Below are 24,819 nucleotides of genomic sequence, written 5' to 3'. Positions count from 1 at the left end.
TATCAAAGTTTCTCCAACTCTCAGATGTTGTAAACATCAAGAGCACCACATAATTATAATACAAATACAATGCAAAAAACTTTACAAAAAATCACAAATTTTGCCCTGGTTGGTGTGGCTCAGTGGATTGAGTGCCAGCCTGCGAACCAAAGGGCTGCCAGTTCAATTCCCAGGCAGGGCACATGCCTGGGTTGCAGGCCAGGGCCCCAGTAGGGGGCATGTGAGAGGCAACCACACATTGATGTTTCTCTCCTCTTTCTCCCTCCCTTCCCCTCTCTCTAAAAATAAATAAAATTTTAAAAAATTGCAAATCTTATAAACAATGAGCAAGTTTACAAGTTTAATAGAAGTTACACTGGAGAATACCAGGATCATACCAGGTCAAATAAGGATCAGGCTGTGTTAGACTACTTAAGAGTTAAAAGAAGGAAAAACTAACAGGGACATAAAAGCCACTTTAAAGGAAAATGATTTATGTAACAATGGATTCCAAGAAACCTTTGGGAAAGCTGTTGATACCCCAAAATACATTTTGCAAAAATGCCCCTACTAAAGATCTCACTGCAAAAGTCCAACAAAATAAAGGTCACACAACTTTTCAGAAAAAAAAATGACGAAGGTCAAGAAAAGTATTCCTTTCTTTAGCCTGAGAATTAACATAAAGAAATAACAATTTAACCTAATTTTACTAAACACAGATAAAGTAAGCTTTTTAAGAAAGTGTTTTGTTTTATTCAACTATTTCCAATAGTTTCTATCAATGCTTGGTAATAGTCAAGTGCTCCTCCTTCTAATCAAAAGAAACCTTTGATCACCTTTTTCCCAGGCAGCAAAGCCCTGGGCTGCACCCTTGTTCCTTTCTCCAGTGCCTCATCTGCAAAATCGGAACACCCCATTTACCTTCTGAGAGTAACGTACACAACGCACTTAGCATGGTACCTGTTTCTCCCAGAACAAGCTCTCCTGGCCTTCAGCCTATAAAATGGCCACAAAATATTACCTAGGCCATTGTAACTGTATTAACTAACCAAAGATATTTCTTATTATTTATTTAAATGGACTGAAGTAGCAACACAAACAACAGGACAATGAATATTTTGTCTTTAAAATCAGACACATCCAGAGAATAATCATGAATTATCAGATGTTTCTGTGCAAAGTCTGAGGAAGAAATAAGCATCTTATTGGGATTTCTTAAGGAAATTAACAAATGAGATTATGAGGTTAATTATTAACTCATGAAGATCAGTACAATTACTTCCTTGGTAGTGAAATGTTTTATAATACCCCTTTAATCCAAGGGTTATTCAGATGTGGGTGAAAGAGATGAAGGGATTAAGAAGTACAACTTGGTAGTTACAGAACAGTCATGGGGAAGTACAGTACAGCAGGGGGAATGCAGTCGATACTATTGCAATAACTACGCATGGTGTCTGGTGGGCATTGGAAATATCAGGGGACCCTTGTGAAGTATGTGACTGTCTAACCCCTGTGCTGTGCACCTGAACCTAACACAAAATGGCATTGACTATAAACTGGAATTGAAAAATAAAATTTAAAGTTCTTTTTTAAAAAACTTATTTATTCTTTTGTTTTAAATTTCAATTTTACTGCAGTTTGGCCAAAGGAAGTAATGTACCTGATTTTCTGCTGTGGCAAATTACATTTAATAAAGCAAGTTAGTTTTGGAACGTAAACTTGAATACCAGAAACCCTTTAAGAGGGTGTAGAAACTAGAAAAAAGTCCTACTCCCTTTACAAACACATCCAGGGAATAATCATGAATGATCAGGAAAAGCTTCTGATCACAGTTCTCTAAACACCTCACGGACTAGGTCTAACTTGTATCCTCTACTAAGCTAGTTGGGGGCCTCTGTTTAACTCCTCTTTGTATTCTCAAACCTGGCACAGTGGGTAACAGCTGTACGCAATACAGAAGTCTTGATCAATGAGAAAATACGCTATCACAAGACTAAATGGGGTTCTAAAATTATTTCTCCCTTTTGAACAAACAGAAGAAAAGAATAGTAAAAAAATATTTTGTCCCAGGTTGGCCACTCTATGAGGAGTTAAACTGTCACTAGATCTCATACCCGCTAACTCCCAGGCCAATACCCGATTCACCAAGGCTACAGGAAACCCGGGAATAATCTGTTTTCCCCAAACTCCTCTTACACATCCTTACCCTCACTCCTACGGAATCACTAACTCATGCGACAGTATTTTATGTAAATAGCGTTCCCCCACTAGACTCTAAGCAAGTAGAGGGCAAAGAGTGTTTTACACTCCTGTAGGTTTTCCTCAGCACTTCACACAGTTTATTTCTCCTTCTCATTTCCACTTCTCTCATTGACATCGAATCAGTCAGTGAATGCCTATGTGACCTATTCTGTATTCTTAAACAATACCTATAAAAAGCAAATTAAAATGATCATGAGTAGTTTTGAAGTTAAACAGAAATACAAGGTCCAAAATGCCAGTCAAACAGGAGGAGTCTGGGAGAAGGACAGCAGTGCAGCCGAGTCTGCAAGACGCAAAAACTCCTTTTTCACGGCTCACTCGCCTATCGGATTAGCACCAGGCCCTTCTTCCAGTCTCCAAAGTCTGAGGCGACCATGCGGGCCAGCGTGCCCAGAGCTCCCACTGCTCCCAGGTTCTGCCGAGTCAGGGAGAAGCCTGTGCTTCACCAATTAAAATTACAGTTACCACCTAAGAACCTAGTGACTGTAAATTTCAACCCTGACAAAGGAAAGAATAACTGAAAAGGAGTAATATTCTACTCTTTATTCTTCCTGTTACCAACCACCAAGGGTAGACCAGGAAAGAAAAAATAACTTACTTTGAGCAGCCAAGTGAGAACTGAGTCACGATATGGAACAAATTTATTCTTGTTTTTGCCAGCACTCTGATCTGCGAGGGCTGAGATAACCAGACCGAGGGTCGTGAGGGACCTGCATGGTGCAACAGATGATAACAATCACAAAAATTAAGTATATCAAGTGTCACGTTTCAGCACAAAGACTGAACATCAAGATACCTTGGAACCTGCATGAAAATGGCACCGCCGTCAGCATTTAGCTGCTCCGTTTAAAAATACATAAATTCTAAAAACTAATATCCCTCTTATGCTATGTAAGCAATAAAATTGCTTAGCATAGTTTTTTTCCCCATTTTTATAAATACAAATGTAAGTCATGAACCTTTGGGTCAAGACAACACCACAAACATATCTTTAAGAGAGAAGGCCACAAACACAGTACAAGTAATCACGGGCAAAAATTATGTACATAACTGCACGCAGATGGCCATTCAATAGCAACACAGAATCTGCATGATGGTGTCCTATGACACCGCTGACCTCCAGCTGGTCAGCTGGTTACCGATGACTCGCTATCTCACCGTGTGTCCTTCTGGGACAGAAAAGACAGAAAAGAATCCAGCCCACAGGAGCTAACGACTTAGCCTGCGGTATAAAATACAACCATATGAGACAACTGGTGAACGAAACATTGCTTCATAAAGCCCTAGCCTCTTGGAATAAATAAGCACCACGGCAGTCAGAAACGGGAAAGCCAGACGGGGCCGGTGCACGCCGCTGTTTGTGCAGACAGTGAACACAGGTCAAGGCGGACGGGCTGGTTATCTTTGTTATTTTCCATAGCTCAGACCAGCAGTCCTCAGCTGAAGGTGACTGGGCCCCCTCAGGGAGCAGAGCTGGCAAGGCCTGGAGATAATCTGGGTGTCACCACTGAGGGTGAGGGGAGAGAGGTGGCAGAGATTACCACCACCTAGTGCCCAGGGGTGCCACTAACCACCCTAGAATACACAAGAACCAGGAACAAAGAGTTGCCAGGCCCCAAATTTCAAGAGGGCCGCTCTTGCGAAACCTCTGGACTGAGACTGTGCTCCTCGGCCCCATCAAACATCTGACCAAAATATAAAACAGGCCGAGCCTATACAAAAATACACATCTGCAAAACTTTGGAATTACTATTCATTATAGCCTTAATGGGCCCAGAATCTTATTCTTTTAATAACCACACGCATTCACATATTTGGCTATTAAATCAAAAGCGATAAAAAGTAAGTTCCTGAGAAACTTACTTGTTAATGTTGCTCCCCTCCTTCAGCCTGTCACCGGCAGCTCCAGTTTTTGTTGCCCGCTCACTGCCAGCCAAATCAACCAAGCTCAGTTTGCCCACTTTCTCTCCAGACGTCTAGAGAGCAAGTTGATAAATACGAATACACCGTTAAGCAGCACAAAAGGTGATACCATCTCCACAGAATGAGTTTATTATCAAAATCCTTTACCAAAGAGTTACTATTATTTCAAAATTAGTTTGTGCTGCTATAAACCAGTACAAGAAAATTGTACAATCTAGTAAACACAAAATTACACAAGCTCTACTAATCCAGACCGAGTTAAAGTCATCTCAGAAAAACAGTGCTCCCTAAATGAGACATTTTGAAGGGAACTCAATAAAATTTTCATAGGGAAGTATACAAAAACACTGTAAGTTACAAATTTTGATATGACTTGAAGCTATACTTAAAATTTCAGAAATGTTTACCAATAATTCTAAGGAAAAAATATTTGCAATTCTTAGTGACATAAAAATTTAATTTTTATACAATGGAAGGATCCCTCAAAAACTCAACACTTTCTAAAATGTTTCATATTATTCATATATAATCATTTTCTTATCTCATAATTCCAGGTATTAAATGTATATAGTTCTCTAGTTAAGACAGTATATAAATATATACATACATATTCTGATACTCTCCTTTATCAAAAGTGTTCTCTAAAATTAAAAAATAGAAACAGACTCATAGATACAGAAAACAAACTGGCAGCTGGCAGAGGGATGAAAAACGTGAAGGAACTGAGACGTGCGGATGGGCAGTACAACCAGTCAGGAGGACGTATAGCACAGCACGGGGGATACAGTCACTGATATTGTAATAACTGTGTGGTGCCAGGGGGTGCTGGAAATACCTAAGGGAAGAGTTTGTAAAGTATAGGACTGTCTAGCCAGTGTGCTGTGCACCTGAAACTAATACAAAATAATACTGAATGCAAAATGTAATTAAAAATAAAATTTTAAAAATGTTTTATATTAAATCACACATGCAACATTTTAAATTCAGCAGCAATACAAAAAATATGGGAAATTAATGCCAAATCCTATAGGATGGATCATTTTAAAACCTTTCCTTTAAAATATACATTTGTATTTATTTCCATAAATAAACATGTTGCCACAAAAGGATATTCAGCTTCCCAAATCAAAACTACATTTGGCTTAAAAAAAAGTCTTCAGTATGTTTTTTGTTTCATGCTGAAAAGGAAATAGGAAACAAAGAACTTTTTGTTGTTTTACTAATATTTGGTGTGATGGTAAAAGAAGAAAAATATGCTTTCAGCAAATAAAAATCCTGCCAAAATAAAGCGCTTTGCCAAGGTGATAATTTTAGCTTCTGGTATTTGAAACTGATTTGCTGGGGTTACACATCATAACAAAATATGCAAAAGTTCATATTAAAAGAGGGAAACAAATGTGTAAGTCAACAGAGAAGTTTTCCATGTGTAGAAGCACATACATCTCTGGTTCTATTTATTCTTATAAGTTTGAAGACCAAATACTCCATATTTATTCCATAAATGTAGCAATCTGACAGTATAGTTTCCCTACTGCAATTTATTCCTTCTGATACTTAGCTGCTTAGCAGAAGGTAATATTTCAAAAGTACCTCCACTGAATCAGCTAGAGTATTGACATTAGCTTCTACCATTAGCGATCATAGTTTAAGGCTCAAAAAATAAGTAAATAAAAAATGCTGTGGCAAAGACTTTGGACCATTTGCTTGCATAACTTCTGCTCTGCCTTCCTGCGGCTGGAGAGGGTGGAGCTAACACTGCATTGCTCAGACTCCCCTGCAGGCCGGGGTTCAGGATGTGGCTTAGGTTCTGTCAGTCAGATACACTTGATTAAGATTTGGGAAAGAGAAGGAAAGCAGAGGCCATCCTCTGCCTCTTTGGGGGTTGTTCGGCTGGGAAGCAGGACTGTGTGATCCTTGATCATGGAAGAACCTATGAACTCCTGGGTCACAGCTATGGGGCATGCCTGAACTCCTAGCTCGCAGCATAGTGGTGGCCTCAGAGGTAGCGTCCTGGTCTATGACTCTGTGATGATCTGGGAATTATTCTTGGAGATTCAGTCTAGAACCCCCTCCTCCTCAGGTGCTGCAACAACTTTGCAATCACCCAAATCCCTCCTTTAAAGCTCTTTCTGTTCACCCAGCATGGCTTCTGTTTCCTGTCCTGTGTCCTAATTGATATACATTTGGTTAGGATTTTAAGTCATCTCACACCTGGAGGGAATAGGATAAACCATGATCTACTTCAGAGACTCTTTTTAATAAGCCAGGTATCTGAACACCTACCCCAGACTTCACGTCGAACAAAGTATGTGTGAGGGTGATTTTGAAGACTGCGTGGGATCGGCTACTCTCCTCGTTCATGTTGGTTGCAGCGACTGTGCGGGACTTGTTACCCTCAGACATCAAAGACTCAATATCCTAAGTGAGAACAAGTCACAGACACACACTTCGTTATCCGCCTGATATGTATTAAAACTGCTATACTACAAAAATACCTTACAAGTTGCACTATTAGGTAGATGTATTTGGCATTCACACTTTATTTTTCAGTGAACAGGAAACCCCACAGAGCTCGACAGCCACACTGTCCATGAAAACAAACAAAACACGCCATGTTCCGTGTGTGCGGAGTCGCAGCTTTGACTGAGTTAGAAAAGCTTAGACATTAAGTGTTGAGTCTCACAAAATCGACAAATATGCCCTGCCAATCCTCATCTAATCTAGCAATCTGAAAAAAATTTAGTTTCTTTAATTATAGAAGCAATAAAAGTTGACTGTCAAATCAGATTACATGAATAAGCAACAAGCACAAGTAATCTGTCACCCCCTCAAGCAGGCAGAGCATTACCTTACCACCTTGGAGTATGTATACCTTACCAAAACTTCTTTTAAAAATGAAAACTTCAAGAGACTAATTTCCTGCACTACTCTGTTGCCATTACTGCTAAAACAGAAGACAGCATGCTGCAATATAGAAGGACCGTGTGATCTTCATTTTTAAAAATGTCATATGCTCTAAAACAGTTACTTAATCAGTCTGAATTTCAGTTTCGTAAGTAACAATACAGAGCTATAACACCATCTACCTTCCAAGGGCTTAACTGAGCAACAATAAAGATGGTATGTGTGAAAGAGTCCACTAGTTGCCTTCTTTTATCCAGTCTCCTCCTCTTTCCAGTAAAGGAACCCACTCTTCAGCTGAGCATATTGCAGCAGAGATAAGGGACATTTCCCAGATGCCCTTGAAGCTCAGTCCGGCCATAGGAGTGTAAGTTTTAGCGAATGAGAGGTAAAGTACGATACAGGCCACTGGAAATTCTCCAAGGGAGTCGGCACGCCATTGCATCCTGGCTCTAAGAGCCATCTTAAACTATGAGAACGAGGGCATTGCCATAGGCTGGCTGACACCCAGGTTCCTAATGGCATCTCTGGGATCACCACACCAGCCCTTTCACCACTCACTCGTTCACTCAAATACATATTGACAGCACCTACTATGTGCCGGGTACATTTTAAGATACTGAGGACAGAATGATCAAAACATAGTAACTCATATTCCAAGCAACTTAAATCCTGTTACACTGCTTCGGTTACATACAGCCAAACTCAATCCTAGCTCACAGACACATATAAAAAACCTTTGAAAACCCTAAAGTGCTGTATAAATGAAGAAGAATAATGTTTAAGGACAAAGTCAGTATTATAAATAAAACACTTCAACTTAAAAACATTAACTACAAAAAGAGATATAGATAGGTACCAGGGTGGAAAAAACATCAAGTTTTCTAGATCCATTCTAGCTCCATTTTGGACCCATTAAATCTGACAATCCTGAGATGTGGAAGCCTTACCCTGTGTAGTCTGCATTTATTCATTGGTCTCTAATCTGTTGTCTCATGCACGAACTCTGTATTTAGCCTTTTAATTTTTTAAACAACAAAAGGTCTTTCCATACTTTTCAATCTCTGAGTGCTCAAAACAATCTTGATCTCTCTCCAACGTTGTACAAATATGCTCTCAAATGGTCGTTATTTGAAATAGTATATTTACTAACAATACCTAACATTTATATAAATATTCTAGAGTTTTCAAAGACTTTTCACATGGATTAACCCACCTGATCTCCTCCTGGAGGCCTTCCCAGACACCACCCTCCCTGGACACCTGCATAGCCACTTACGTTAGGTACGCTCCTTGAAACTTCGTTGAACCCTGAATATACACCCGTCACAGCGCTATAAACCATGCTGTTTATAATACCTGTGTAGTATCTGTAAGAAGCTTACAGAAGCTTACAGAGGTAATGGGCCATCTCGTTCATTTTTCATGTCCTCAGCACCTCGCACAATGACTGGCACATGACAGGGATCCAATATTTACTAAATGAAGTATCAATGATCAAATGATAGAAGTGACTAATGAACAAAAAACAAATGTACCTACCTCATTAGACAGTCAAACAGTAAGACTAATTTCCACTTTAAAAACTAGGACAAAGAGGGTGGGTGAAGTACAGGAAATGACATGGAGTCATACAGGAGTTGTACAAAAGGATTAAGTGTCGCCAGATCAACATTCCCTGACTCTTAATTCAGTGCCCATCACACTGAATCACCCCACCCCACCCCCACTTCCCCAGTGCACAAAGCCGGATGGGTTCCCACAGAGCACAGCCGTGAGGTCTGGAAATGGAGAGAACTGACAGAAGGCCAGTCAGTGGTTCTCTCAGATGAGAAACAGGCTTTGAACCCCTCCTACTTAACTCAGTACACGTGATGTCATTAAACCCGCCAAGTCACAGCAGCCTCATTAGTTTATGGACAACAAGGGAAGACAAAAAGCTGACTTCACCGTCGTACAGTACATCACAACTTTGGAGTTGGTAAAACAGGAAAAAATTGTGTGTCTCGCAACAGATGAATGGGTGCGTCTTGCAAATGAACACCTTCTTTCACAGTTTGACTGTCCCGAAAGCCATATACAGCTTTTTAGGTAAAAACTGTTGTAAAAAATAATTTATTAAGTGATTTATTAAGTGCTGTAACTTTTTAATTTCAAAAATAATAGTAATCACAAATTAAACAAAAAACTGCTACAATGAATTTGGTTAGTTCACATAAAGGACGTTGTTACCTTATAGCTCGTGACAGCCAGTTTAGAAAGTCCATCGACATAGGGTCCCAGCACACTGTGCTCTCTGACTTTTAACGTTTGACGGCTTCTGTTCGTTAAAACCAAAGAAACAACTTTTAAACAACAACCTGTTTTTTAAAGGACTCAGCTGTGTGCCATAAAATACATACTGAATTCAACAAAGATCCCATATAAATAAAACCAACTGACTTGATCCCAGAAGAATTTAAATCAAAATTTTAAATCTTGACTAGTAACAAAACCTTCACAATGTGGTAAAATATCACATCACTGAAAAGGGTACACTGTGGGATGTCTATTTACTACCACAAAGAATGCAGGGCCAACAAATACAAACAATCCAACTGTCCCATCACAGAATGTGGTGCAGAGAGCAGAAATGCAATACATGTTAGCTGCGCAAAAAAGAAAAATTACAGGCCAACCCCCATCGTGATAAAGACAAGCAAAAGACAACAAATAATGAATCTGATGATGACTGAAAAACTTAAAATTGGGCTTATCTCAGGGCTGCCAGGTTTTTTAAGACTGGAAAAAGAGTCACGGCCTTTATCACGTTGATGGACTAATGAGGAAAAAAAAACATGCAAGGTCATTTCAATAAATGGAGGATCAAGTTTTCAATAAAATTAAATACTCAGTCATAATTTTTTTAAAAAATAAGCCTCTTAGCAAACAAAGAACTGATAAACCCAGTGAAGGACATCTGCCAAAAAGCTAGAGCATATACCACAGTTAATCCAAAAATATTAGGAATATTTGCTGACGACTGATTGTATGATGTGAATTGTGTCTCAAAAAACTCTTTAAGATATAAAATCATTATACTGTAAAAATATTTGCTGATGTGAGATTACAAGTGATTCTTATTTTATGTAACAATATTTTCTAGTGATTTGGACTCTTTTATCACCCTAGGATCAACCACTTAAGACTTTGCTTGTTATGATAAAACAGTGCATAAAGTAGACATAGAACAATTATTTAACTTAGCTCTGACTTCAGAATATATTCTAACCTTTTCCTTCCCCTTTGTTTTAAAGACAATGTATACTGTATTATCTCCTGAGTAAAACATAATTACATTATTACAAATAGTGCATACTGAATTAATAAAATTAGGACTTGAGTAACAAAACAGGTGGCGGGACTGAGCAAAAAAGGTAAAAGGACTTGTAACATGGGTGACAGTGAGGTGATTGTGGGCAATGGGGGAGGGGCATAAGAGTGATAAATGGTAATGGAAAAAATACAATACAATTTTTAAAAGTAAATAAATAAAACTAGATAAGTAGGTAAGTACATAGAAGTACAACCAATCCTTTAATAATTGTGCGATAGGCGTCTAGGAAATCGATACTGCAGGCTTAAAAGCTGGTGACTTTCGTCAAACCATAGAAAAGCATTGGGTCAAACTGGTCCCTCTAATAACTTCGACGGCAGGTTACATCTTCAGGCCTGGAGCTCTGAGGGAAACTGACAAAATCACAATGCTGGTTTCTTTTGGCTGCTTCTTGCTGCTGTTAGTAGGGAGCGATAGAGAGAGAGAGAAAGTTTGGCAAGAATTTGCCAGTTTGCTAGCAGAGGTGAAAGGAAATAAAGCTCAGAGAGGGATCCCCTGTGCTTGGGGCTACAGCCTGAAGTGCTCGGCATTCTAGTAATTTAGGCTTCTTAGGGAAAAAATAAAAAGTGATCTTGTCTTTCACTGAAAAGGTATCACTTTTACAGTTTTTAATCTATTTACTTCAACTGTTCAGAAACACGACAAAAACCTCCAGCACTCCCATGGGGGACAACAACAGCAAACCACTTATCAAGCACTTACTATGCACCATAAAGGTTCTAAGACCTCAGGTGTATCATCCCAGTCTACCTCCACATAGCCCTGAGGTATCTGTAATATTATCACACCCTCTGTACAAGTGAGGCCTAGAAGGCCTAAGACCTCGGTCAACAGCTAACAAATAACGGACCCAGATCCAGAGCTAGGTAAATCCAAAGCCTAAGCTGTTAATTACTAAACTATACCCAAGACAAACGTGTAAGAAATTATGAAAGGTTATGAAAAAAACTGTAGATAAAGTTTAAGCTACACCACACAAGTACTGTGGAATACAAAACACAAGAATGGAGCCAGCTAAGAATTTCTGAGTATCTGTGCGCTGGATCTCTAAGAAAATGATGGTCTTCACAAACATGAAGGTGTGAGAAAAAGTATTCAGGGTACAGCCGGAAAAAGTACGAGGGACAACATTCAGCAAGATGTGGGAGCTTAGGCCATAGCCTTCCTACCTCTGGTCTCCTTCTGTGCTGTGCTGACTTCCCTGCACACAGCCCTCCAGCCACACTGGACAGCTGGGTCCCTCTCCAAACAAGGGACTTCTCTGAGCATACTTTGGCATGACCTGTCCCCTGTGCTTGATTGGCTGGTTCTCTCCTAATTTCACTGTGAACAAACTCCTACCCAGCACAAAATTTATCAAGCACATTCTATTGAATCTTCCCCTTCTCTGGGTAAAGATACTCACTTTGATTGAACGATGATTCACTATGATTCAACGCCTCTAACACCATCTTCCCTGGACCAGCCCCTTCACCAAACATAATACATGCCCCCTCATCATCCTCCGCGTGCAAGCCCCGGTTCCCGTGGCTCTTTGACCTCCCGAACACTGTATTTACATCAATAAGCCACAAGCTGTGGTTATTATCTGTTTCTTTCTCTCCATTTGTTGCACTTCCTTAAAATCTGAACTCAGAGAACACTGTGCGGTGAACAGATTTCCTCAGAGACCTCATCTTCCTCATGAGGTTCAGATATGACTACAGAGTGACAACAGCATTTTTTAAGGCTTCCTAATACTTGTGAGCCACTCCTGTTTCAAAGTCTATGTCATAAAATGGGACCTTTTAAAATCCAGATCTTTAAAATTAACTATCCTAAAGTCCAGGTTTCATACTCATATACCTCCCTCTCACTTCACAGCCTGTCACCAAACAGCTGAATTCCCCCTGAAATTTCTTGGTTAAAAAAATACTAATAACCTACACGATTCAGGACACCAGTTACCCTGATACTAAGTAACTTAATTTTCTTTACACATTTTTTGTTTGTGGCTTTGGACGCATATGAGAAAGGCAGTGTGACCCAAACGCATGCTGCTCGATCACACTTCTCTGCCCCACCTTCGCCCACACTTCCAAAGCCCAGAATCGGCTGCAGGAAGCCACTCAATGAAACTAACAGCAAATCACAACAATAACTAGACAACTAGATACAATCACAAAGACAATAACTAGATAAACAACTCTACCAGAATGCAATATAAAAAAATTTCATTAAGCCAATTTATCAAGTCTGTTTTGGTCCATAATATTATAATATGAAAGCCTCGAAGCTATTTACCCTTTGGGATCAAGAAGGTCTCTGACTTTTTCATTATAAATTTCCATATAGGACACTTCCACTTTAAAACTCTGCTCCTCGTTTTCCTCTTTCTGAGTCCGTTCAAAGAGCCCACTACAAAGTCTTGGGATCAGTCCAGGTTGGTCAGCTGTCCCCATCATAGTGTAAGATTTTCCAGACCCTAAAAAAGAAAATCACAGTTATTACTGTCTCTCTGAGATGCTGAAATACTTAAACCTCTTTCCAGTGCTCATAATACATTACTAGCACTTAGGAAAATACCCAAAATAAAATACGAAATATACCCAAATATAATGATGAGACTAAGTACTGAAGCTTTCCTATTGCACATGTAAAAGTCAAAAGTAAATATGCTTTAGGAAGAAAACAAAAACCTTCTTTACGCACCTTCCGAGTTTAAAAAGTTACCTAAACCAAATGAAAAATGGTTTTCTAAGACAAACTGGGAAGATCCACTGATCAGTAATATTATTGTGCCTGCTCTCAACCACTAACCACACTACCAAAAATGTATGTTATCCTTATAAGTCCCAGAGCAAAGTACTCTACTTTGGCAATGGTGTAGAAACCAGTGTAATATTTTTCTACTATAAAGTTATTTTCTCCATTGTAACAAGACTACATGTTCATTAAGGACAATTTAGGAAACACCAGAAAACAGAAAGAAAAAAATTCAAGCACTCATAGGCCTTAGTATAACTCTTCCCCCTTTTTATAGCAGTGATTTTGTAAACACACCTTTAAATACAAGTTGCTGCTTTTGTCACCCGTCACTTTATCAGTATCATGATACCTCAAACTAACACGCCACTTCCTCCTAGGCCCCAGGCCTTCTCTAGAAGTTTTCACAAGTTAACTCATTGTGACAACCCTGAAAGGAAGGTTGTCAACATTTCACAGATAAGGAAACTAAGGTGCAAGTTTCACAGCTAGTCAATGGCAGGAACAGGGCTGGAGCTGGGATGGCCTGGGTAAGACTCTTTTCTCTTGTAACCATTACACACACTGCCTCTGAAAAATATAAGCCTCTGTCCATGAAGAATAGTTTTCAACTGGACAAGCCACACAGTATGCCCTTAATGTAGCGACTCCTTGGCTTTGAGTCAATTTTCTTTCCTGTTGACCACAGAGGTACAGATGTCAAAATGCTCCTTATCAATCGTAACTGATAAGATGCTAACGATATGTATCCTTTTTGGTATATTCTCTGTTATGACCCTTAAGGCTCAAAAAAAAGCATATTTAATATTACCAGTCTGTCCATAGGCAAAGATACACGCATTATAGCCATCAAAAGCATTTTGAAGAATATTCTCTCCGAGGCACTTAAAAACATCATCTTGACCTAAAAGACAGAGAGAGAGAGAAAGGATGTTTTAAGCAAAACCACAGATGAATAATTAAAGAAAAAAACAAACAAAACTCTCAAAAATGTACTTCTTTTCAGCTTATCTCCAAAAAAGATTTTTAAACTTGATGAATGCTTCCAAAGGATAATGTTCTTCAGGGGATTTCTAGTTAGCACACAGACAAACGGAGCAAAAAGTTCCTGTTAACATGAACTTGACCAAAATCTTCTGCAATGCAAAAAACTAATGAACTGCTAATTTAGGAAACTGTGATCCTAAGTATACAAAATTTAAACTTCGGACCTAGGTGGACCTGAAATGAACTATGTATCACTCAGCTAATACTTTATTCAGCAGGTACTAGAGTTCAAAACAATCACACATACAAATCCCCTCTCCTTTTCCTCAATAATAATTTTTTTTCATTTGGAAACATTTACTTTTTATTTTTAAAACAAGTTTATAAGGCAGAAATGGCCTTACCAGGCAGAAACTACTACCCTGGAACAAAACTTCAAGTGTCTTTATAAAAACATATAGTTGTGGTTAAATTCACGGGTAGCTTGTTTTACTTCTGTTGCCAAACGTTTGGAACCAGTGGTCCACGGTAACCAGCAGTAATTCTCCAGGGACTCTTTGTTTTTTTTTTCTTTTCTCAGTGGCAAATTTAAATTACAGAGTCTAAAATATATACCAGCTAGGAGAGGGTGGAAGATATTGAAAATTTCTTCCAGCTTTCTTCTATCATGGACATAAATAATAGGGTCAAACATTCCTCTACAGGCTAAATTAAATATGCCACTCAACCTTGAGTCTTGAATATTGTAGTGATACTGTGATTTATAAGAAATACATATTTGGTCATTCATATGCCTTAGAATTTTCTAAGTATTAAAAGTTAAAAATATGTCTTTTTTTATATTAATGAGGTGACTTTTGGGTCGAACCCATGCATGGGGGCTGGTTGGACGGAGAACCAATCATGTGATTAGAGGGTTAGAACTTTCAGTCCCCCTCCCCTCTGGGGAGAGGGGAGGGGCTGGAGAGAGAATCAATCATCAATGGCCAATGATTTAATCACTCACATCTTGTATATAATGAAACCTCCATAAAAACCAAAAAGGACAGGGTTTGGAAAGCTTCCAGGTAGGTGAACACGTGCAGATTTGGGGAGAGAGGTGCATCTGGAGAGAGGATGGGAGTTACCTGCCCTTTCTCCATACCCTGCCCTATGCGTCTCTTCCATCTGCCTATTCCTGAGTTATACCTTTTTATAATAAACTGGCAACCTAGAAGTAACATGTTTCTCTGAGTTTTGTGAGACACTCTAGCAAATTAATTGAACCGAAGGAGGTGGTGGTGGGAAACTCTGATTTATAGCCAATTGGCCTGAAGTATAGGCAACAACCTGAACTTGTGACCGGTGTTTTTAGTCCAAGGAGGGGATCACCGGAATCTCTAGTTTATGCTGGTTGATCAGAAGCACAGGTAACAACCTGGACTTGAGACAGGTATCTGAAGTGGGGCATTGAGGTGGGGGGCAGTCTTAACCTGGGGGATCTGATGCTGCCAGGTAATCAGTGTCAGAATTTAACTGAATTATAGGACATCCTCCTTTTGCCTGCAGCATTGCTTGTTGGTGACAGAGGGGAAATACCTCTGCCCCCACGAACTAGATTGGGATCTGGACACACTTTCAATATGAGAGACCTGGATGCTGTTATGTTTGTTATGTTTTAAATGCTATAAATAGCATTCCATTATGCCTCGCTTCCTAGTTATTTTACCAGATTAGTACATCAACATCATACTTCCGATACTAAAGCATTCCTTAAAGTCATCATCGCCCAGCTAGACTGAATTAACCTTAACTTTTGAAACAGCTGTAGTACTACTGTTTTCATGATAAAAGCCAATACAATATGACACGCAATATCTAAAAGGGATTGCTTAGAAACAGGTGTTGTAAGCAGTTAGGAGTAAAGGAAATAAAAGGCTGTCACTGTAGTCCTACACTTGTGGTGAAAAGGGGCTTGAGACAGTCGTCACTGAAGAGAGTAAGAGAATAATAGAATTCTAGAGCAAATGTCGAAAGAACATGGTGTGGTCCTCTTCATCAGAGAGAAAACAGAGCAGTGAAGGCTTCAGTGACTCACTCAGTCACGGGGGGCAGTCAGGAGTAGAGCCTGGCTCACACTCGAGGCTCCATTTTCTCCGTGGCTCGGCATTCGTCACACCAAGCTGCCCCTCTAAGCACATCACAGAGCATCTAAGGGAATCTAAGTGACTGCTGTGTGCCACTGGCGCCATGTAAGGCCTGGGGATGAGGGTAAGAAAACCTCGGCCTATTGATCTAACTGTGTCATCTTCAGCCACAAACAGTACATACACTGTGAAGCCCACGTTCCCCAACCGAAGTAACAACTCCAATGGCAAGGATCAGAGGAAATTCTCTGTGTAGTTTTTAGAGTTATACAAAGTGAAACTATGATGAATTATGGAAAAATATTAAAACACCTTTTCTATATTATCAGTAGTTAAAAGGATGCTGTTCTCTTACCTGCATACTTTTCTTTGACAGATTCATCCATAGACCAGAAACAATGGTCGTATGCAAACACCTGTTGAAAAATGAAAATAACAGTGTGTGTACTAAGCACAGAACCTTAACATGCTTACAATATTATAACAATGTCATAACATTGATAACTGTTCATAACAGTGCAATGAAAACAATTTTCTGTCCCACAATGAAGGTTTTTCAATTATTTATAGTATAGTCGTACAATGCACAATAAGCACCCTACAGATGATACAAATCTTTACTTCACATGGAAAACTTCCCAACGTTAAATGAAAAAAGAGAAGGTTACAAAACAATGTGTACAATATGATGGCTACTACACACACGCAGTTACACACAAAGTATATTTCTGCATGATGAGTGTTGTTTTCTTCTTTGCACTTTTATGTAGTCTATTTTTATTTTTCTCAGAAAAAATGAAAATATTTTTGAAAAACAAAATGTAAAGATGATTACTATAGCAAGTTGAAAATAGCTATGAAATAGCAGATTCTCTAAATAAATTATAACACATGGGTGTGCAACACTGTATAGCTTCCAGAATGTAAAAGACTGGTACGAATGTTTGCATGTTAGTGTAAAAGTCACGGGAGTCTGGACCATGGGCCCGTGCTTGTACAAGAGCCTACACAGATAAAAAGTAGGAAGATTATACAGTTGCTGGGACATTACAAATGGATTTGTTTAGACTGTTTACATTTACTACTTTCTAAAATAGGCACTTTTTTGGAAATCTGAAAAGTGTTTTTCATTTTTTGCAATTCAGGTTTTATAGTTTAGTCTTTTCAAGGATTCGAAGTGTGATTATTTTTAAATTCACTTCTGCTTGCATTCTAATGTTCCCACTCAGTACGTCTGTTGCCCCCAGTGACAGGTTTCCTCCGTGTCCTTGTATCCTGGCCTACAAGTGCACGGGCGGTTTGTGTTTTGTGGGTTACGGAGAGCTTATTTTTTCCCTCTCCCTCTGGCCACCTTGATAGGACGAGCCCTGGTGCCACCCCAGCTACCGAAGTCCAGACTGTGGTCTTCCCAAAGCCCAGTGACGTCTCTACTCCCTATTTACACAGACACTGGCTCAGGACTGGTGGCCAAAACCCACTCTTTAAGCCTTCGTGCAATTCTCCAGCCCTCAACCATACACCAGCACCCTTTGTAATCTGCAAGAGTTAAACTTCTACCACCTCTGAGAACCTCTGTCTGATCCCAAGGACCAGTAAAGATGCTGCTTCAGCCCCAGCTTGCTGCTGCTCTCCAAAGTTACATATGTTGTGTTTGAATATGATGTGATTTTAATATTTGAAAGTATTTTATCTGTCCCTACTATGAGTTTGGAGTTGGCAGGAGAATGTTTCTGTGTGAACTCACAAGGTTATCTGAACCAAGTCTTGTCTTAAAGTTAATTTTTTAACAAAGGAAGTTAGATTAGGATGGCAAATTAAATATACCACATATCCCCATCCCACCTGAAATTAACTCACGATGGAGAGAGGGAGGGGAAGGGCCCAAAAGGGAAAAGAAGAGGGGAAGAAGAGCAAGCTTTTGAAAGCAAAATTGCTTGATTACACCTGGATGAGAAATTGAGAATACCTGGAAAATAGTTGCAGTGAGACTGATGGGGAGTGAGGCAGAGTGGGAGCCCCAGCAAGACAACAGACAGAACCCCGCAGCAGGAGATGGCTGCACAGAGCCGTTCTGGGAGTGGGTGCACCAGGCCAACAGCTGAATGAGCAAGAGGGGACCCTGGGGCCACCAACAGGATGACTGCTTAAAAACACTTCCAAAAAGGATTAAGAAGTACAAAATGGCAGTTACAAAATAGCCAAGGGATGTCAAGTTCAGCGTAGGAATGTAGTCAACAATACTGTAACACTATGTACGGTGTCGGGCGGGTGCTACATTGATCGGGGAGGGGGTCACTTCATCAGTTATATAAACGTCTAACCACTGTGCTGTACACCTGAAGTATGGAATGTCGACGGTAACTGACAAAAAATTTTAAATGCCTGGAATCTAGAAAAAAATTGATTAAAAAGAAATAAAAATAAAAACACCTTCAAAGCAGGGAAGGATCAGACCACCCATACTTTGTGCAAAATAGCAGGCCTACGTTCCTTGGGATGGGGCAGTGATGCAGAAGACAGGCAGGAAGGCAAGCAGAAGCCCAATGGCTGGCAACAGCCAAGGGGCAGGGCCCTGGGACCCAGAAGCTACCACCCAGCTGCAGTACCACATGGTACATTACTAATTCTCAACGTTTTTCCAGAGCTGAACATATATCTATCAGTAATGGTGGTGGCTCACTGTGTCAGCAATTCTCCAACAGGGAGAGGAGGAAAAGAAGAAGGAAGGTGCAATTTGGTCCCCAAGGACCAAGATTTTTGGGTAGGGGCTGCTTTTCAAACTACATTCATCAGCCAGGTGAGAATCATTTCAGCATGGTAAGATTAAATAAGATGTGAAGCTCAAATTAAGTTTCTTCTGTTCCAGCTTCCAGCTCTATCTCTGATCGTTTTATTTAACCTGTTCTTGATAAGGTCAAGTAGAAACCATCCTGACTCTTCTCTTGGAGCCCCGTACACGTGCACGTGTCGAAGATCAGGCTCTGAATGGCACTCCTCTCTCCATTGCTATGAGTTGCTCTTTTTTCTTTCTCTTTTTAATTTAGGGATTCCTTAAACAACTGAATTTCTTATTCTCAATTCCAGTAGAGAAGCTATCACTAAAGTAACTATAACAGCTAAAAACTCCATGCTAGGTCACTGAGGTACAAAGGACATGGCGGTACCAGGAAGTTAAGAACCTGGTGGCCGGCAGCAGGGGGGGCCTGGGGGTTGAACCCAGCCTTCGAGCCAGTGCCTGCTCACCATTAGGTTCTCTACTACTGGTCTAAATTAGCTTTATTCTCCCAATTTTTTGAAAGCCCCACAGCCTGGTACAAAGTTGGAAACTAATGAACCCTTAGTTCTTACTAACAACACTGAATGGTCCTCTTTAAGTTTTAGCAATTTTATAAATTATTATAGGGATCTTCCAGCCATGGATTTCCTAAAGCAGACCAGCCTGTTTCTTTCTAAATAAACATGTATTCTTAAAAATTAAAAAAATAAAAACTTTTTTCGAGTAATAGGGAAAAATCACAAATATATTATAACAAAGTCAAATAACACAGAAGCATAAAGTAAAAAATAAACGCCTGCCATTCACCAAGCACACCACTCCCTACAGGTCAACACCGTTACTAATGTGGTGTTGGTCCTTCCATAGTTTTTATGTCAACGCACTTTCTCTAAACATTAATATACAGTTGCATTAAATAAAACATGAATAGTTTTAAAATAGTCATGTAATGTTTCTTCATATCTTTATTGAAATCACCAGCCCCAACTCCATCAAAAAATAAGAAAACAAAAATAATCCAACACCTTAATATAAAAAAGATGAGATAAAACTAATAGAGTTAGTTTCACATATATAAAGACATGAGTGTCATATTATACTATTTTTTTAAATCATTCACAGTCCCAAATAGCCATGTCTATACATGTTTTAGCAACAATAGTAGAGAATGGAACTACAATTCAACCATACACTCCCAAACTCCAAGAATGCAGATAAAAATCTGAATTTCCTGGAAAGTTCCAAGTGACTTCGGAGCATGGTCAATTCGAAAACACAGTCCTGACGCCCACTCTGGCACACGGCTAAGGTGCCTGAGCTCAGGGGCTGGCACAGCCCACTGGGGGTGCTTCAGAATCTGGGGTCAAACCTGAAATGGGAGCATGGCCCTGTGAGAAAGCCGCGGGCCAGGACAGGTTTCTTTGGCTTGAGACTGTGGCCCCAGCTGTCTTGGGAGGATGAGTCTGCCTGGCCCTGTTCTGACCACAGTGTGGAACGACCAGTTTCGAACCAGTCCATGGTGAACAGCAGAGCACAAAAGGAATCTGTGTTGTAGCTGCCAGGAGACCAGCCATACTTGGTCAAAGTACAAATACAGTTTTTCCATAAACCTCCAGTCCCTTCTACGTCAATAAATGGCTTCCGATTTATGAACAGGCTGAGAGCTCGCGTTACTTTTACAAAAGGGACAGAGAAAAAATACTTCTGAGAATAAAGTTACCAATACTTCAAAAATATGCACCTAAGATGTTTACAAGCATCCCATCATACACCAAATCGCTTACCTTTGGCTGGCTTCTGATTCCCCAAAGAGATGTCATCGTTGACATGAAAGAAAAGGGAGAAGGTTCAAAAATATTTTTTTAGTTTAGAAGACTCTTTTGGAAGGACAAAAATGATAATAAATACCATGTAAATTTTTCTTAAGAGTACAAAATATTAATTTTGAAACCAAATAGCAATTTAAAGTAAAGGATCAATTCATATCCATCTATTAACTAGTAGGGTAGAATGCTAACTTGTATCTCAGGTATAAGAAAGATTACCCAAGCACTAGATAATTTTTAGAGTACTAATATTTCTGTCTTACACATTCTTTTTATCCCTGTGTATTTAAAAATTCTTTACTTTTCATCATCTGATTTCACTTCCAATTAGTTTTCTCTGTTTTGATACAGAAGGAGCTTACTCTGTATCTATACAGAGCCTTCTACACAAAATGAATTCTGTTCTGGCTAAGAAAAAAAAGGTTACATTAAAGAACAACTGATTTTAATTTTATTGCCAGTGAATTTACTGAATTACTCACTTATTCCTTATTGTCTGTGCTTCCCCAGGTGCTTCTAACCTCCCTCTCTCTGAAACTGCCCCTCAGATCTCCTCAGAGGACAGGAATATATCTCAATCCAATGTAATTTTGAGATAGTTCCAAAATTAGAGAAAAGTTGTATGGAAAGCACAAAGAATCCCTTCACCCAAATCCACCAACTGTTAACACTGCCAGAGCTACCACAGCATTCTCCCCCTCCCTGCTTCTCCCCTGCTCTATATGTAGACAGCAATCACACACACACACACACACACACAATGTATTTTTCCTTAACCATCTGAGAGTAAGCTGCAGACATGCCCCTTCAGCTCTAAACGCTTCGGTGTGTCATTCCTGAAAAGAATGATATTCATTTACAAAATAACAATGCATTAAAATCAGAACATTTAAAAATAAGTGAAAGCACTTTTGAAACCAGAATGAAACAGGAACAATGACCAAAACTTTGGGAAGAGTTGGTCTCTCTCAGAGGATCAGAGGCCAACTCAAACCTAAAACTTGAAAGAAAACTATACGTGGAAATGCATCCTTCCAACTGCTGTACATTTCCTTCTCCCTTGGTCTCATAGAAGACTTTCTCCTAAAATAAATTTAATGTTATTTGTATCAAATGATTTCAAGTAAGAACACTAAAACATGCAGGAGCATCTCACAAATGGGTGACACTTGTCTAATAGATTTGGAGTAACAGCTAATGAGGCGAACATATAAAATAATTTCTCTGGAATAAGAGATAAGGAAAAACTTCCCTAGGAAAAGACTTGTGAAATACTGGTAGAGGTTACTGACACATGCTATCATCTTTTTATAGGTCTTTGTAAGCAAAACAGATTCTCATCAACTGCAGACAGCTTAGTTATAACCTAGCTGGAGGTCAGAACAGAGACAGCATATATGGAATGCCTATATTAGGCCAGGCACATTGCATGCTACTTAATTCCCACAATAACTTTGCAAGATGCTCTTTTTTTAAGATTTATGTTTTAAATTTATTTTTAGAGAGAAGGGAGGGAGAAAGAGTGGGAGAGAATCATAGATGTGTGGTTGCCTCTTGCACGCCCCCTGCTGGGGACCTGGCCCACAAACCAGGCATGTGCCCTGGCTGGGAATTGAACTGGTGACCCTTTGGTTTGCAGTCCAGCTCTCAATCCCCTGAGCCACACCAGCCAGGGTGCAAGATGCTCTTATTATTCCAGTTTTACAGATGAAACTTAAGGCTCAGAAAAGTTAAATGACCTGTCCAAGATATAAGAATAAGCAACAACGAATCTGGGATGCAAAACTAGGTCTCCTGACTCCCAAGTCCATGTTCTGGTCCTCTTCCACACTGGTCAGAACAGCCTCGAGACTTAAGAATCTATGAGTCATACATTAACAACTGCTCCTGCTAACAGAAACATTTCCATGGATTACTTTCCTCTATTCTAATTATTACCTAATAAAATGTTACCACTTGGTGCTTATGCCATTACAAGTTTACTTATTCATATTATTAACAAAAATTCCAAACTGTCTTTTCTGAGAGAAAAATAAGATATTTGTTATGATATTTCAATTTTAAATATTTTTATACAAAAATCAGCTCTTCCTAGGCAACAACCATCAAACATGGAATTCAATAATACATGGCACATAGCAGAAGAATTCATGGGACTAACCTAAATTCAAACATAATAATAAAAACAGAAACAAACCAGTAAATTAATTACAGAGCTAAGTTTCCAGCTAGGGATTCTGGTGCTACAAGAGTAAAGCTCAAATAACCTACAGAGTCATTGGAAACCCAAAGATGTAATTACAGCTCTGTACAAAAATAAATAAGTAAATTAATTAATTAAACAAAACCTTTCAAAATATAGCTGCCATCCAGTCCAGCAATGCCTCACTTATCCCAAAATTCCTTAATAAGAAACCTCAGCTACCCAGATCACAGTGGAGATTTAGGAAGCAAAGAAAAACTACCCCTAACCAATGAAAAGAGATGTCACAAGGTAAAAACATGAAAGTCTTAGTATCTCAGCTGAGCTGAATTATTTTATATTGTGGCTGTGGCTTAAGTTCATTTTGAAATACCTTCAGTTCTGGCCGGGTAGCTCAGTTGGTTAGAGTGTTGACCCGATACATTGAGGTTGCGGGTTTGATCCCTGGTCAGAGAATAGCCAAGAATCAACCAATGAATGCATGAATAAGTAGAACAACAAATCTCTCTCTTTCTCTCTCTCTAAAATCAATCAATAATTTGTTTTTTTTTTCCAAAAAAAGAGCCCTAGCTGGTGTGGCTCAGTTGGTTGGGCATCATCCTGCAAACTGAAGGGTTGCAGGTTTGATTCCCAGTTGGGGCACATGCCTAGGTTGTGGGTTCTGTCCCCACCGGGGCACATAGGAAAGGCAATAAATTGATATTTCTCTCTCACACTGATGCTTCTCCACCTCCCTTCCCCTCTCTCTAAAATCAATAAGTATGTCCTTGGGTGAGGTTTAAAAGGAAAAAAGGAAATACTTTCAGATTTACAAAAATTCCAAAAATGGTACAAAGAATTCCAGTGTACCTTTCATCCAGCTTCCCCAAATGTTGACACGTCATATAGCCACAGTTATAATGATCAAAACCAGGAAATTAAGCATGACAAGATTTATTAAATGATATAGAGCCAGCCTTATAAAATTTGTTCTTTTCTTTGCCAACTGCCCCACCGATGTCCTTTTTCTGGTCCAGTATCACACATCGCATGGACAGTCTGACTCTCAGGAACCTGACACTTGCGGAGTACTGGCCAGTTATTTTGTAGCACGTCCCTTCACCTGGGTCTGTCTAATGCTTCCTCGTGACTAGTTCAGGTTATGCACTTTGGCAAGCACGACAAGAAGTACTGCTGGGCCCTGCTCAGTGCGTCACACCGGAAGGCACAGGATAATGGCCACACCTCCCACTGCTGAAGGTAAATCTGATCACTTGGTTACAGCTGTATCTACTAGGTTCTCCACTGTGACATTCTTAGTTTTCCCTTTGTATACTTTTCTTGTGGGGCAGACTTTGAAACTACATAAACACAATTTCTCATCATACTTTAACCCACAAATTTTAGCATCCATTGATGAGTCTTGCCTGGAAGTACTGCTGTTTCCCAAAAGGTGACTGTCTAGTTACTGAAGATGTCAACAGCCCAGGTGGACCGACATGGATGGGTGTGCTTTTTAGGAAGAGGTCAGCTTGGGAAACAACAAATGATTTGGTTCCATATTTTGGACAGAACTATTATCTATGAATAAGCTACTCACTTCCTTCTTTTGACTGACCTAGCTTCTGCTTATTTCTCATTTAAATAATAAATTACACCAGAAAATTATTCCTAATATTTAGAATACCACCATGTGAAGAAATTTGGTGATGATTTTATATGTTAATGATTTTTGT

General features: G+C 39.5%; 1 protein-coding gene across 1 annotated transcript in view; it reads right to left on the bottom strand.

Annotated features, from left to right (window-relative positions):
• KIF13B (kinesin family member 13B) overlaps positions 1–24,819 on the bottom strand; it is a 165,063-nt gene that overhangs the window by 91,853 nt on the left and 48,391 nt on the right. Inside the window, exons 3-10 of the mRNA XM_053910793.1 lie at positions 20,860–20,872; positions 16,655–16,715; positions 13,998–14,090; positions 12,725–12,905; positions 9,298–9,385; positions 6,448–6,582; positions 4,105–4,217; positions 2,840–2,951 (exon numbers count right to left, since the gene is read on the bottom strand). Coding sequence (XP_053766768.1) covers positions 2,840–2,951; positions 4,105–4,217; positions 6,448–6,582; positions 9,298–9,385; positions 12,725–12,905; positions 13,998–14,090; positions 16,655–16,715; positions 20,860–20,872 — 796 coding nt within the window. The remainder of the gene's footprint in view (positions 1–2,839; positions 2,952–4,104; positions 4,218–6,447; positions 6,583–9,297; positions 9,386–12,724; positions 12,906–13,997; positions 14,091–16,654; positions 16,716–20,859; positions 20,873–24,819) is intronic.

This window comes from Desmodus rotundus, chromosome 9 (assembly GCF_022682495.2).
Source record: "Desmodus rotundus isolate HL8 chromosome 9, HLdesRot8A.1, whole genome shotgun sequence".
Lineage (NCBI taxonomy): Eukaryota > Metazoa > Chordata > Mammalia > Chiroptera > Phyllostomidae > Desmodus > Desmodus rotundus.
This window is presented reverse-complemented; position numbering and strand designations above follow the sequence as displayed.